The sequence below is a fragment of the Spermophilus citellus genome (assembly GCF_964194105.1).
Source record: "Spermophilus citellus genome assembly, chromosome: 4".
In the NCBI taxonomy this organism is placed as follows: domain Eukaryota; kingdom Metazoa; phylum Chordata; class Mammalia; order Rodentia; family Sciuridae; genus Spermophilus; species Spermophilus citellus.
Genome location: NC_138185.1, coordinates 115,561,978 through 115,578,087, shown reverse-complemented (window position 1 = coordinate 115,578,087; position 16,110 = coordinate 115,561,978). Strand labels below are relative to the sequence as shown.

The 16,110-nt window shown below is 35.3% G+C and overlaps 2 protein-coding genes across 10 annotated transcripts in view; one reads left to right on the top strand and one right to left on the bottom strand.

The window, feature by feature from the left end:
• Positions 1-16,110, top strand: part of HACD3 (3-hydroxyacyl-CoA dehydratase 3) — a 136,303-nt gene that overhangs the window by 26,543 nt on the left and 93,650 nt on the right. The window lies entirely within an intron of this gene.
• DPP8 (dipeptidyl peptidase 8) overlaps positions 1-16,110 on the bottom strand; it is a 66,124-nt gene that overhangs the window by 5,057 nt on the left and 44,957 nt on the right. For 5 of the 9 annotated variants that reach the window (XM_081292110.1, XM_081292114.1, XM_081292111.1 and 2 more), the window contains 8 exons: positions 14,631-14,710; positions 11,585-11,737; positions 11,189-11,324; positions 9,952-10,097; positions 5,195-5,341; positions 3,857-4,009; positions 2,378-2,520; positions 1,429-1,540 (listed from right to left, as the gene is read on the bottom strand). In XM_081292110.1, the coding sequence (XP_081148236.1) occupies positions 1,429-1,540; positions 2,378-2,520; positions 3,857-4,009; positions 5,195-5,341; positions 9,952-10,097; positions 11,189-11,324; positions 11,585-11,737; positions 14,631-14,710 (1,070 nt within the window). Of the gene's footprint in view, positions 1-1,428; positions 1,541-2,377; positions 2,521-3,856; positions 4,010-4,635; positions 4,823-5,194; positions 5,342-9,951; positions 10,098-11,188; positions 11,325-11,584; positions 11,738-14,630; positions 14,711-16,110 lie in introns of those variants that run through there. The other 4 variants (XM_081292113.1, XM_081292115.1, XM_081292118.1 and 1 more) reach the window with 4 other exon arrangements.

The window sequence follows — 16,110 nt, the reverse complement described above, 5'->3', positions numbered from 1 at the left end:
CCACAGAAGCCTTTTTAATACTCTGTAGTGATGAAATGAGAAATATACACAAAGCATTTGTGCTACAGGATGTCTCAAAGGAAAGCACCTGTGTAACCAAGTTGCAAGTTGAACTGCTGCTTTTTAGTGGAACTCCCTGCCCCCACCCTTCTTTTTGGGCAGAGAATGACTGACAACCATGATCATTCAGACTTTGCTATTTGGTAAACATTTGTCAAAAGTAAATGAAGTAATATGGTCACTTTGAGGACCACACTAATAGTACTTGTTTGCTAATGACACAATTTAAGCTTTTAAGGAAAATTCAAATTTTGGAAACTATGTTGCCTAAGTTGTTCTTAAATTTGTGGGCTCAAGCAACCCTCCTGCCTCAGCCTCCTAAGTAGCTGGGACAACAGGCATGTGCCATCACACCCAGCAAGAAACACTGATAGATAAAACCCACATAAACAAAGTTTTTTGGTATATAAAGAGATCTTGAGACCAAAAAGCTTGAAAACTACTGCTATAGATAAATATATCATAGTTTAACTGGACAGAAATGTCAACTGAAATATAAAAAAGGAAAAAAGTAATGTTTTTTTCATTTCTTATGAGCACATGATCCTCCCCACTCCCACAGGCATTGAACCCAGGGGCACTCCAATGAGCTATATCTCAAGTAATTTTTTTTTAAAAAGAATTTCTTTTATAGTTGTAGATGGCCACAACACCTTTATTTTGTTTATTTATTTATTTATTTTGTGGTGCTGAGGATCAAACTCAGTGCCTCACGCATTCGAGGCAAACGTTCTACCACTGAATCCAACTTCAGTCCCTCCAGCCATTTTTATTTTTTATTTTGAGACAGAATCTCACTAAGTTACTGAGACTGGCCTAGAACTTTCAATCCTCCTGCTTCTACATCCTGAGTGGCTAGTATTATAAGCATGTGCCACCAAACCCAGCTAAGCATATAATTTTTTTTTAAGAAATAAAAAGGAAGAATACTTTCTCTTAAAATCTATTTTTGAATAAGGGAGCAAAGGAGGAGGATAACTTGCTAATTTCTGTACTAATGACAATGTAATAATAAATTAAGATACTATATAATCTGGGCCTAAAATCCTTTTTCAATATAAAATCAATTAGCAACTCCTCACTCTTCAAAGAGGGAAAAGTAAAGCAAAGGAGAGCAGTAAATGGATTCCCAGTCATCATTTCCATGCTGATAAACTGAAAGCAGAAATAGATATCAAGTCATGCAATCCAAGAGGCTTTTTAGCCCAACTTCAACAGCATCAATTTTATCCAATCATAGTAATAACTATGCCTGTACTTTAGGTGGACACAGCTGAAAATTTGGCCTTACTCCATATTTTATTAGATTTCAAAGTAACCAACTGTTAATGACTATTGAATTTAATTCGAAAATACAGAATAACTCACCTGTAAATCATATGGTTTTCCAGCCCTCACTAAAAAACTCAGTAATATACTGGTGTGTGCAAAATGGACATTCTCATCCAAGAACCCATGTAAGAGTAGTAAACGATTTGGTCTGGAGAAATAAAAATATTAGATAAAATAGTAGAGTATTTAGGGGGAACCACTAAATTCCTTTGAACTAATCACACTTAGTCAACATTAACTTCTTTATACTACAATGTTAGAATAAAGATTCGATAGTTTCAATATTAAATTTGTAATATACTAACCAGATCCCACGTGTAATAGAACATTTAAAAAATTATTTGTTTATAATTTATTAATTAGAACATATCAATAATTATAGCATGTTGCTAGAAAAACTGCTTATAAAAATATCTAAATAGACACAAAATTTTTCCCATCTTGAAACAGTTGTGTACTTAACTTCTTTCAATATAAACAATTGCTTCAAAATACAACTTGTAAAACAACAACAACAAACCCAAACCATGGGTGGGGTGTAGCTCAGCGGCTCGCCTAGCATGCATGAGGTCCTGAGTTCAATCCCCACAAAACAAAAACCAAACCAAAACAAAACAAAAATCAAACCCCAAAACCCAAAATACAGTATATGAACTGGTCTTTAATTTTGCTTTGAGCAATAGTCAAGCCATTCTGGTGCTCTATAAAATATTAGTCTTAGTTTTCAATATCTGAAATTTTCATTATCATTAAAGATAAGTTTTTTTTTGTTTTTTTGTTTTTTTTTCTTAAGAGAGAATTTATTTGTTTTATTTTTTATTTTAGTTCTCAGCTGACACAACATCTTTGTTTGTATGTGGTGCTGAGGATCGAACCGGGGCCGCATGCATGCCAGGCGAGCGCACTACCGCTTGAGCCACATCCCCAGCCCCTAAAGATAAGTTTTTCAAAAACAATTTAAAACTTTATAAGGGCTTGAACTTACTCAGAGGGGAATTTTTCTGCTTGCATGGCCACAGATCCTAAGTAATAGCCCTGTTCATTCTGGTCAGGGTGACCCATATAACGTTCCGTGTATCCTGTATCGTAGAAGATCCACAGAGTGACTGGGGCTCCCGCAATAGCAACCTGCATAAGACAACACTGACAGTGAACTGTGTTCCAGAAACACTAGCATGGCTAGCAGTAAGAACTTAAAATTACAAATTTACAGGCTAAAATTATCCTTAGGCTTTAACTCCACTACTAGGCATACATTCAGAAAACTGAAGTAGCTTGCCAAGGTCACAATTTGATACTAAGTGACTCAGTAAGTTTCATGTTCCACAGGCATGCTGACACCAAACCCTTAACCAGGGCTAGCTGTACAACTGTAGGTTCCTTTATCAAGAGGGAGACTGAACTAAAGCTTATGAGTACCTCAGGATAAACTCATTCCTGTGATTGGGAAAAATAAATTCATGAGAATTGTTAACTTTATGTAGGAAAAGCAGTCTTTTTTTTTTTTAAGTCTCTTTTGTAGTTCAAAATTTAAAACAATGAATGAACTATATTTAAGTACTAAAAACTTGCCTCATATTAAGGCTTTTCCACATGGTTCTGTATTCAAATATCTAATTACTTTCAACCCGGCACAGTGCCACATGCCACCCTAATCCCAGCTATTTGTGAGGCTGAGGCAGGAGGATTGCAAATTCAAGGTCAGCTTGGGCAATTTAGCAAGATGCTGTCTCAAACTAAAATACAATAAAAGGCTAAAGATACAGTCCTGTAATAGAGTGCCCCAGAGTTTAATCACCATCGCCACAAAAACAACAACAACAAAAAAACACCTTTTTTTCATTGTAAAATAAAATCATATTACTGCAATATTAAGAAAAAAATGCTACTTTTAATTCCTATTAACTATGTTCATCTAATTTTCTCTGGTATATTTTTTAAAGAGTTTGTTTATAGCATTGTGAGCATTTAAATATTTAATAATTCATGATTCATTCATTCAACACAGATTTTTACTTTTCCAGTGCTGGAAATTGAACCCAGAGGCTAGTGTTTGACAATTCACTGAGGACCAAGCATTATATCTAGCAGCTGAGGATACAGTGGCATATAGAGCAAAGAAGTCCTTGTTGTCAGAACTTACAGTCTAACAATTAAACAAACAATTACAATCTAATACGTATGTATATGTCTTACTAATCATTAGTGCCTACTATAATTTTTGGGATATGTCCATAAATAGTCAAAAACTCACTACAAAGTTGACAAAAGTCTAAGAAAAATTATGCTAACAACTGAGGTACTGACTTCATATGGTCATTTAATACACAGACCATAACATTCCATAATATTGTTAACTCTAAACCTTCAGAAAATAAGCATTTTCACATATCTTCAATTTACAAAAAACCTTTATTACACAGTACCCTTATTTAAAAAATGAGTACAATAGGAAATCACTTACCCTGAAGATATCTGATCTCTGCATTAATGCCATCAGGGAGAGGTATCCTCCATAAGACCACCCATGGATGCCCACACGGTCTAAGTCAATGAAATCATATTGAGAGGCTAGATACTGGAGTCCTTCTACTTGATCATCAATTTCTATCTGACCCTGTCAAAAAAAAGGAAAGTATTTCACTGATTCTGATGCATAAAAATTTCATTTATAAGAGTGATTTTTAAGCTAATAAACTTTTTTACTAAAATATTTATTTTTCAGATTAGAATTCATTAATAACTGAGATTCTATTTCCCATCCCCATTTTTTTTTTTCAAAAATCTACTTGGAAATAGATATCTACAGTTCTGTTATTAGTCTGTCCTAGAATTTAGTTATCACTTAGTAAAAAAATTATTTCCTATTGCTGCAAAAACTGTCTCTTGCTTTTGGGTATTTCCCATTTACATTTGTTCTGTTGTCTGCTAAGAGGTCAGCATCTTCCTTGTAACAAGCCTTCCCTATACCCACAGACAAAAAATTAGCCCCCGTAAGAGGAATTAATTTTACTTCTTCTTTTAATACTTAGTGTAATAAAGCAGAGGGAATCACTCTTGAGGTCCTAACCTTCCTATTTTCCCATCATGTCACTAGGAACTGAACATACTATTTGTTTCTTTAAAGCTCTATTAAGTCCTAGTTCTTACCACTATCACCCTATCTATATTACTTGGCCTGCCAGTGCATACAATCTCACTTTACTGAGCCAAAAACTAAAATAAAAACAAAACAAAACTTACATGAGAATATAACATAAGGTCAAAGAACTGGCTGTGGGAGAAAATCCCCATGTCTTACTCAGCATGTCCAATACACTGGCAAACACAGTAACTGCCTTACTGTGCAAAAGGAACATCGGATTCTCATCATTTCCCAAAGCAGCAGAAAGGACATGGGGCATCTCTAAAAGGTAGCATTTAAAGCTTCCTGTAGAGAGAAAGAGGCTTGTCACAAGGAAGGACTAACCAGTTGGTTTCCCTCTTCACAGAGGACAGAACAAATCTCAACTATTCCTCAATAGCATAAAGGATGCTGAAAACTAAAATGGTGCTGCCGTCTGGCTAAGGTGGATATACCATATGGAAAGGGAGGATATTTCTACATAAAAGTGGCTCTCTCTCAGCTCTTCACAGATATACATAGGTAGACATGAGCTAGCCTAGGACACAAATTGCATCTTCCCTCCCACCCCTGAACACATACACACACACACACCCTTTCCTAATTGCAGATTTCACATTAAACAATGCACCAAAAAAAAAAAAATTTTTTTAAAGAAAAGTTTTTGTGTTCACACACCATTTTATATTTAAAGGCACCTTCAAATTTAAGCCCTCGGTGACAGGATCCTCTGTTGTCGATCACCACAACCACATAACCCAGAGAAGCGAGGGTATTCAAGCGGAAATACTTGACTCCTTTAAAGCGATTATTTACCAACTGCACCTGAAGAAGAAATACAACTTTAATGAAATTTATTATATGGTAACATACAAACCATAAGAGAATCAGAGCACTGCAAAAAAGAAGAAAGCTTAAGAATTTATTATTCTTTTGCCTTTAAAATGTAACTTTTAAGTGATTTGTTTATTTGGTACTGGGAATTTAACCCAGGAGTGCTGTACCACTGAGCTGTCTTCTCAGCACTTTTTATTTTGGACAGGGTCTCACAAAAGTTGCTTAGGGTCTCTCTAAGTTGATGAGGTTGGCCTTGAACTTGGAATCCTCCTGTCTCAGCCTCCTGAGTTGCTGGGATTACAGGCATGTGTTAATATGCCTGGCTAAGTGATTTTTTTCAAAATTAACTAGTCTTTTCATGTTTATGTTGCTTCTTGCTTAATTTCACATTCAAGTTTCAGGGAAATTACTGCACAATTATAGATCTTAATTATTTATTAGATAAGAAGATTAACCCATCCCACAGAAAAAATTACTAAACTGTCTACTCTGAAGAAGAATTGTGTCATTCAAGTAACAGTTGCAGGATCATCTTCCCTTCCCAGTTGTCTCTTCTAGGGTCATCATTGACTAGCAATGGGAAAATGTAGCATTTTAAAGGGATACTGTGACAAGTCCTGTTTCCTTTCTCCTGTGTATAAAAAGTAGGATAATTCTGTGCCACCCTCCAATCTCACACTGGCCATGGAACCCAGGGCCTCGTGCATGCTAGGTAAGTGTTTTAATATTGAGCCACATTTCCAGTCCTTTTTTATTTTCAGACGAAGTCTCACTAAGTTTCCCAGGTTGGCTTTAAACTCCTCGGCTCAAGTGATACTTTGCCTCAACCCCCCAAGTAACTGGTACTACAGGTATGTGCCACCATGCCCAGCTGAGTAGGATAATTCTGCATGCATGAAATCCTGATTTTAATTCCAAGCACCAATGAAAAGTTTTTTATTTTTGTTTTTACTATAAAACAGTACATCTTGTGTGTGCTGAATCTCTTGATTTCATCAAGATGCTACCATGAGCCAGGCACAGTAGTATACACATGAAATCCCAGCTACCTAGGAGGCTGAGGTAGGAAGATGGAAAGTTTGAGGCTAGCCTGGGCAATTTAGCAAGATCCTGTCTCAAGATAAAATTAAGGAAAAAAAGGGGCAGGGGACTACAGATGTGGCTCAGTGTTTACCGAGCATGTGCAAGGTCAATCCCTAAAAACACACAGGCACACACACACACATGAACACACACACAAGTAGCCACTTTGAGTGACTGACATATACCATCTATGTTTGTGTAAGCAAACTCTATGATGTTTGCACAACAATGAAATCACTTAGTGACATTTCTCAGAAAGTCTCCTAGTCATAAAGAAACACATTACTATAATTAGTGATGGCAGACACTAAGTAATAAACAAAAAGAAGTTCAGATAAAAATTAGAAAGATGCCAGGTGTGGTGTTGCACACCTATAATCCCAAACTGAGGTAGGACTGCTTAAGCCTAGGAATTCTGGGGTAGCCGGGGGCAACATACTAAGACCTGGTTTCACTAAAAAGAGACAGAGATAGAGGGAGAGAGAGAAAATATTATATGTATGTATAACATATGTATTGAATTATCCCACTATACCTCATAAATATGTATAATTATTATGTGTCAGCTAAATTTTTTTTTTAGAAAAATTTAAAAACTAGTTTTCTAAAGTAGCTGTGCCATTTTTCTTTCCCACTGTCAATGCATGAGGGTTCTCTACTCCTGGTCAATACTGGGTATGGTTAGTTATTTTAATTTTAGACATTCTGCAGATGTTTAGTGGTTTTTATCACTGTGGTGTTACTTTGGATTTCCTGATAATTGATGGTGCTGAGTTCTTCTCTTATATATACTTGCTGCCATACATTTGTGAAATGTCTTTGGCTATTATTATTATTATTATTTTTTGCAGTGCTGTGGATTCAACTCAAGGCCTGATGCATGCCAGGCAAGTGCTTTACCACTGAACTAAGACACATCCCCCAGCTTCTTTGACTGTTTTTTTTTTTTTTTTTTTTGTTAATATATTTTTTTTAGTTGTAGGTGGACATGATGCTTTTATTTTTTTATTTATTTTTATGTGGTGCTGAGGATCGAACCCAGTGCCTCACCTGCACTAGGCGAGCACTCTACCCCTGAGCCACAACCCCAGCCCTTGCCTGGTTTTAAAAAGTTCAGTTCTTATTTTATTGATTTCTAAAAGTTTCTTATGTATAAGGCTCTAGGTCTTAATAGAAATTTTGGATACAAAAAGTTTTGAGGGGCTGGGGATGTGGCTCAGGCGGTAGCGCGCTCGCCTGGCATGCGTGCGGCCCAGGTTCAATCCTCAGCACCACATACAAACAAAGATGCTGTGTCCGCCGAAAACTAAGAAAAATAAATATTAAAATTCTCTCTCTCTTTCCCTCTCTCTCTCCCTTTAAAAAAAAAAAGTTTTGAAATTTTAATAAAATCTGATTTGTTGTTTTTTCCTCTGGCTAAAACCAAAGGTGGGAAAAGTTATCCACGAGTTAAATAAGAATAAATACTATCTTTGTGCATTTAATAGCTGTTGTATATTTACTGGGTTAGATTGTAGTGGGAAGGAGAAAGAGAGAGTCTTCCATTCTTTTGTAGTTTTGGATGTTTAATGCCACTGCAACAACTGCCAAACTGGTTTTTCTTCTTCTGTTCTAGCTCTCTTATAGTCTGTTTGCTCATGAAGTAATAGTGATGTTTTAAAAATGTCAATGACATATGACTACTGCCTGGTTCCTTATAATGGCTACCATTATCCTTCAGAAAAAGATCTAAACTTTTTCTTTTTTTCTTTTGGTGCTGGGGACTGAAACCAGGACCTTGCACATGCTAGACAATTGCTCTACCACTATGCTACTCTCCAAGTCCAAGATCTAAACTATATGACCTTTGAGACTTTGGCTTATTTGAGTCATGGCTATCTCTAAATTCATCTCACACCATTTTTCTTTGGTGCACTGTATCTTATTAGCTGTACCTTACTTCCTTTGGTGCATCTTATTAGCAACCCTATCAATTTATTTCTAACCCCAGGTCCTTGATATTTATTGTTTCCTCTATCTGGAATACTTAATGATGAGAAAATGATTTAACTTAATACACGATTATCATTGTTGAGATTTTGTGGCTCATGTAATTTTTTTTCTTTTTTGGGTACCAGGGATTGAACTCAGGGGCATTTGACCACTGAGCCACATCCCCAAGCCCTATTTTGTATTTTTATTTAGAGACAGCATCTCATTGAGTTGCTTAGTGCCTCACCTTGCTGAGGCTGGCTTTGAACTCATGGTCCTCCTCAGCCTCCAGCGTTGCTGGGATTATAGGTGTGCACCACCGCACCCGGCCTCATATATTTATTTTTTAAATATTTTTTTTAGTTGTAGATTGACGTGATACCTTTAATTAATTAATTAATTAATTATGTGGTGCTGAGGCTCGAACCCAGTCCCTCACACACTCTAGGCAAGTGTTCTACCACTGAGCCTCGTCCCCAGCCCTCATGTAGTTGTTTTATTTTTCATGCTGCTTGGTACTTAGATATATTTCTAAATACAAAATACAAAATAAGTGGGAATAATTATAAAGGATATTAATGAATCTAAGAGTTACATGATGAAAAAAAAATTAACAACCAATTCATCTATCCAAAACAGTTTACTCTGTTGGTCAACAGCATTAGCCACATGCTAATTTTTAATCCAGAAAATGGAAAAATCAAGTTGTAAACTTCCTACAGTGTTAAGCAGTGACATAGTTATTATCTTCACCAGCTAGTAAAGTATTCTAGTTTGCTTGAGAGATGTAGCCTTAGAATAAAGAGGGGAATTCAATAAGCTACCAAGAATTTCTAAATATATGACTTTTTATTTACCTATACATTTAACTGTTTAATTTCATTTCTCAAACAAGTTTCTCTACATAGAAATTAAGATATTTGGGGCTAGAGATATAGCTCAGTTGGTAAAGTGCTCGCCTCGAATGCACAAGACCTGTGTTCAATCCCTAGCAACCCCCCCACCAAAAAAAGAAATTTACCTAGTGATGTGAATATTCCACTCCCCTTAAGAGTTACATAGTCCTCAATGTAAAGTAAGAAACTATTTTACAAATTAGCCAATTAAACTTGGATACCTAGCAATCTGAATCGATAATTAGAAAAAAAGTCAAGAATAGCAGAAGCCTAAGACTGCTCAAATTCTTTTTTAAAAAATATTTTTAGTTATAAGTGGACCTTTATTTTGTTTATTTAAAAAAATTATTTATTTATTTATTTATATGTGGTGCTGAGAATCTAACCCAGTGCCTCACACATGCTAGGCAAGCACTCTATCACTGAGCCACAACCTCAGCCCATATTTGTTTATATTTTATGTGGCACTGAGGATCGAACCCAGTGCCTCACATGTGCTAGGCAAGCACTCCACCACTGAGCCACAACCTAGCCCTCAAATTCTTATCCTAGTCTAAATAACACTAGATATTTTAAAAACAAATCACATTAAAAATATATATATATATGTATATATGTGTATATGTATGTGTATATTTATATGCCCACCTGAGGACCACCATATATGAACAGCACAGTTGGGTATTTCTTCCCAGGTTGTAGATTATGAGGCTTATATAGCATTCCATACAATGTAAATCCAGTAGTACTTTCAAAGGAGAAAATTTCTGGAGGGGTATAGTCAGGAAGAGGACCTGTGAGTAGGTAACATAGAGTCTGTAAAAGGAGTTCTTATGGGAGCTCTATAATCTGAGAGCAAGGAAGAAAATATTGAAACCCAGACCCCACACCCCCACACTCAAATAACTGACCACCAGCTTTTAAGGTAAGATAATAAAAAAATTAAGTAAAAATATTCATCTTGAAAAAAAATAATATTGTCTTGAGCAACTAATAAAAAAAGAAAACATATTAAATTATCTATCTCAAAAGCAGACACACAAGTATTCTGAATAATCTTTGAAGCCTAAGAAGTGTTTCCATGCAGAATTATAAAAAATACTTTGCGCTAAGTTTAGTGTAACCTATTCATGGTTAAACCATAAACCTGATTAGAAATAAGCACCTATTTCAATAAAGTTGAGGTGGGGGGAACAAGCAGCATATACCATATTTCACTGCATAATGGTCGTCATCGTATTAATGTATATTTACAAGTATTCCTTGTGCCCTAATACTGCACCAAAGATAGTTCAGTAAAATAAATTATTTCTAGTAATACCAGTAATTTGTTTTATTTTTTTAAATTTTTTTTAAAGAGAGAGTGAGAGAGGAGAGAGAGAGAATTTTTAATATTTATTTATTTTTTTTTTTTAGTTCTCGGCGGACACAACATCTTTGTTGGTATGTGGTGCTGAGGATCGAACCCGGGCCGCACGCATGCCAGGCGAGCGCGCTACCGCTTGAGCCACATCCCCAGCCCTAATTTTTTTTTAAATAAAAAGTATCTTTTTCTTTTTTTCTTTTGGAACTGGGGGTTGAACCAAGCAGTGTTTAATCATGGAGACACACCCCCAGACTTTTTAAATTTTTTGTTTTGAGACAGGGTCTCACTAAGCCTCAGCAGGCTTTCTAGATCTGTTCCTGCTTGGAGTGAAAGCTAATCCACCTTATTGTGTAGTTGACAGAATAGGAGAGGTAGGAATAATCAAAAGCTTAGAAGCTCAGGGACAGAAAGGGGTGAGAGATGAGGAGACTTTGTTCAGCAAAGATGAACATAGAACATAAATTTAGTATACTAAAGTACTAAGCCTACTTACGGTCAGATTTAGGGAAAAAAGAGTACCTGCTGAATCCAAAATGGTGGCCCAGAATTCCTTTGTTTTGCAAGTAGGGTCATCTTCAGGACTTGAAAGTTTGTAAAGGGACACACAGTGTGGATTCTTCTGGTTACTATACTTACTTATAAAGAAGTCACAATGCTAGAGAAAAGAGAAATGATTATGTTTTTCCTTAAGGAAAAATCAAAAAAAGGTTATCTGCTGTTATGTCTGCACTAATGTTATAGCAAGAGAATAGTAAGAGTATGATTATGTACATATGTAACACTGAAGTTAAGGCTAAGTGTTTTAAAGCTTTTCCTAAGACAATGAGGCTTCTGCAGGTCAACTTCACCAATTTTCACACCATTCAAAAGGAACATTATATGAACAGAGGGTTTTAATACAACATAGACTTATACCTGGCTGATGTAGCAAGAATGGGAATAGCCACGGTCAGTCAACCTTGTCACCTCTCCAGGATTTACATAACTGACCACATACAGGTGATGTTCTAAAGGAGAGTCTTTGGTGCCTTCAAAATATACCAGTCTTCTGACTTCATCAACCTGGATCTGCCATAATAATAACAACAACAACAACAAAATCAGTACTAGCATAACTCCTAGCAAAGCCAGTAAGTAGTTCAACGACCAACCTTTAATTTTATTCAGAATTATTTGGTACCTTGACTTGTGCTTCTTTTTATTTTGCTACCAACGCTAGTAAGCGAATTGGTTTTGTTTATGACTTAGAGCTAACAACAGATACTGTCCAGAAAAAAATGAACAACTGAGTTATACACTGTATAATTTCCTATCTGGTTACAACATGTGCTTTTCTTGAAATAAGAGAATTATTTTTTTTACAGGAGGAAAAAATACTCTAGACTGCAGCTTAGGTCAACCACTCATGTAAACTTGAAAGAAACTAAATTTACAAAAGTGTTTTTTCTGGGGCTGGGGCAGTAGCTCAGTGGTAGAGTGCTTGCCTCAAACATGTGAGGCACTGGGTTCAATTCCTCAGCACCACATAAAAATAAATAAAGATATTGTATATACCTACAACTAAAAAAATATTTTCAAAAAATCTATAAACTGCAACTTTTTTTTAAAAAAAAGCACTTTATGTTTAGTTTGGGGAATAAGTGAACTCAATCATGCTATCAACAGTGGTATAGTTTATAAGTAAGCACTGATAAGATCATCCCCCACCCCCACCCAGTGCTTACATATGCTAGACAAGTGCTCTACCACATAGCCACATCCCAAGCCCTGAATAAGATATTTTAAGTCATCATTCAAAATTCAAAAAACTGCAAGTAAATTCATAGATGAATTCACTTAGTATTCTTCTCACATTACTGTAATAGTCTAAGTAAATGGCTTTCTTTTGCTGTTCATTTAAAAAATATTTTTACCAGTTTAGTGTTAAATGAAATTTTTAAAATGTTTATGTAGCAAAGACAACACAGATAAATTTCTAAGAGCAAGTATTTTTAAGTGTCTCATTTTTTCCAGGAAACTACTTCTTCATTAGACATTTTTTGGATGGCTAAATCCTTAAGTTAACACAGCTGCTATACTAAACAAATGTTCAAGAAGTTAGGACTAGTTCTGCTCTTAAAAGTCAGGCCTTTCAAAACTGAAGAAACAACCAGTCAATTCCTCAATACCATTTATAATGGTTCTTAATTTTCTTTATGTAACTACTTAGGTTCAACAGGATTCAACTCTTCTGGAGGGCTTAATGAACAAATTCCTGGGCCATGCTACCAGAGTTCCTTATTTAGGAGGTCTGGGATGGGTCCTAAAATCTGCATTTCTAACAAGTTCAAAGGTGATGTTGATATTTTAGTGCCATCTCAGGATCATACTCTGTTGAGGAAATACTTTCAAGAGTAAAAGGTGTGGGGGATGGAGTGGGGTGCGGGGTGGGAGGTGCGCTGGGGTTGTGGCTCAGTAGTAGAGCGGCGGTCACCTAATCTGTGAGAGGCCCTGGGTTCGATCCTCAGTACCACATACAAATAAAAAGATATTGTGTCCACCTACAATTAAAAAAAAAAAACTAGAGTAAAAGGTGCATAATTTTAAATCTCAAAGCTTTACTCAATTATTGCCATCAGGAATCTTTGAGTAGGAACAATATCATTTGTAAAAGCAGAGAAGAAAAAAATAAAATAAAAGCAGAGAAGGAAAAGGGTAATTAAAGACAAAACAAAACAGAGTATATAAGGAAAATAGAAGAGGCAAAGAGAGAGTCACAACACACAAAAATAAGCTTGACATGAAAAAAATTGATGCACATTTTGGCCGATTACAGAGAGACGTTTAAGTTTCCCAAATAAGGATCAGAATCTGTTTATATTCAATTTGGGGGATTTCCCTCAGTATTAGCTGACGGTTCTGATCCTCCAACCAACACACTGCATAAAATTTACATTAGTGTAATTTTCTGTTATCAGAATCTATAATTCCCAAAAGATTTTTCCCTCAGGTGACAGGAACATCCAAGGTCCCTAAACGGAGGGAAAAAAATATATATATATATATGGATATGTAACCAGAAGGTTATATGAAGCGCTCAGTGGAATTAGATTTTAAGAGCTGTCTCTAATATTCTAAAGTTCTTACAAACAAAAACAAATATGGAAATCTGGATCTTCATTCTTTGTCCTAATCACCTTGGGGACTACAGTGAATTCTATAGTAGCAAGGATATGGAATCTATCAATTTGAGGAAATCACATTTCAGCCTTCACTAAATCCTGGAAGCATACATCAACTCAATTCTATGAGTCAGGCATATTGAAAGGACTGGAGTTTATATAGAGCTAATAAAATTGGCCACCTACCTGAAATCTGAAACAAATGAAAGGTACTATAAAAAGTAAAAGTTAAAAAAAAAATAGAATTCATTAAATTGCTACAAAAAAGCCACACATTGAAAACAAAACAGAGAATGGATTTCCCCCCTCTTTTCTATCAATCCAAGCTCTATATAAATGCTGATCCCTCTTTGCAGGTGGTGGATGAAAAATAAATGTGAGATAAAATAAATGGGTGAATAAAAGAGAACTACCTACAGGAATAGTAAATACAATTTCTAATGTAGGAAGGATAGGAGTAGTCTCTAATAGATTCAAAACTATATCCTAGCCCACAGCTTTTGCTAGACCCTAAAATATGGGTTAATTCCTTATCAAGAAGCAGCAATATATTTGAAAATGACGATCTTTAGTAACCAGAACATAAATAATACTAGGGTTATAAATTAGGTGAGAGCTATAGTTTAAACTAAGAGTCTTCCTTTCCAAAAACTTGAGTTCCTTTAGGCTTTAACTTAATATTTTCAATTAAAAATAAATAAAGACATTTCAAAACACTGGGGTCATATTAAATTGTATTACTGACTTTTTTCCACATAGTAGATGCTGACCAAACATATCAGTACAATAAAAGGACCTACATTGGATCCATGCCGGCCAAGAACTTCCCATTCACCACTGGTAATTGCTATTTCTTCTTTGATAGGACATTTGAAATCACCTAAAAATAAATACAGTTATAATTCAGTACTTTATACCAGCCTATAAGCAAATGAAACAACACAGAATAGTATTCTAAACTGTTTTTATTCCCCCAAAAGCTGCATTTAAAAATGTTTGGAGTAATCGGGCTGGGGTTGTGGCTCAGTGGTAGAGCGCTCCTAGCATGTGTGAGGCCCTGGGTTCAATCCTCAGTACCACATAAAAATAAAGAAAATAAAGGTATTGTGTCCAATTACAACTAAAAAATATTTTTAAAAAATGTTTGGAGTAATGAAAATGTTTTAGAACTAGGTAGAGGTAGTGGTCGTATAACAGTGTCAAGTACTAAATGCCCCTGAATTGTTTATTTTAAAAGGATTAAAAAAACTACAGTTAGAAAACAAAATCCAAGTGATGGGTTTCCACAATACTCTGAAATAACAATAGAATGACCCATGTAGATAATGTGAAAACAGCAAAATAGATTCTTAGGGCAAAGTCAGAAAATAACTCAAAAGCATCTGTGCTCCTCAACCTTTGGTTACAGAGGCGTTGATGAGTTCACAAAACATTTCTTCTAGAAATGCGACAAACTATAAGCCAAAGAAGAAAAAATTCAATAATTTTTCTTCATGTGCCAAAAAATAAACTGGATAAATTTTTACCATGCTATATGACAACATGCCCCATTTGTTTTTATGAGATTCTGTCTTGATGAGGCTCTCTCAGTGGCCTAAAGAGGTTAGAAAATGAAAATCATTTCTATTTTTCTAGCTGCTTGTATCGTGTAGGGAGTAACAGCAGAAGACTGCAAGTTTGAAGAAGAAGAAGAATTTTTCTTTCAAAAATTCAATTAAGTACTTTGGACTTTATGGATAGAAAATAAAACATTATTTAACATAATAATAAGTACTAATAGTTTCACACTCTAGCCATTTAAGGAAGAAAGAGTAGGGAGAAGGAAAATGAAGTAGACATATAAGAAAAGGAAGAAAATTTGAACCAAGAAAGCTTATGAAAAAAAAGAAAGAGAAAAGCAAAGAAGAGGTAGACAAACTGAGGGACCCAAAAATTGACCATGATGGGGAACAGAGATGTTCTAAGATAAATGTTAACTGACATAACAGCACTTTCTATAGTCTTTAACTGGGGTATGAAATTTTAAGTTATCATCTTATTACTGTTCCAAAAAGTATTGTTTTAGTAACTTACTATTCATAGCTCTTTGGTCTTTATCATTAAATTTTCTGGAATTCCATAAGTGGATTTAATTTCTGAATAACAGAGGACCTGATAAGGGCAATTTCACACTCAGGGCTAAGCTAAGACTCTAAGGAAAGAAATTTGCCATCTTAAATATACAAGATCTTGTCTTCCTTACAGAAATTAGGCTAAGGAAATTAGCAAAGAGTAGATGGT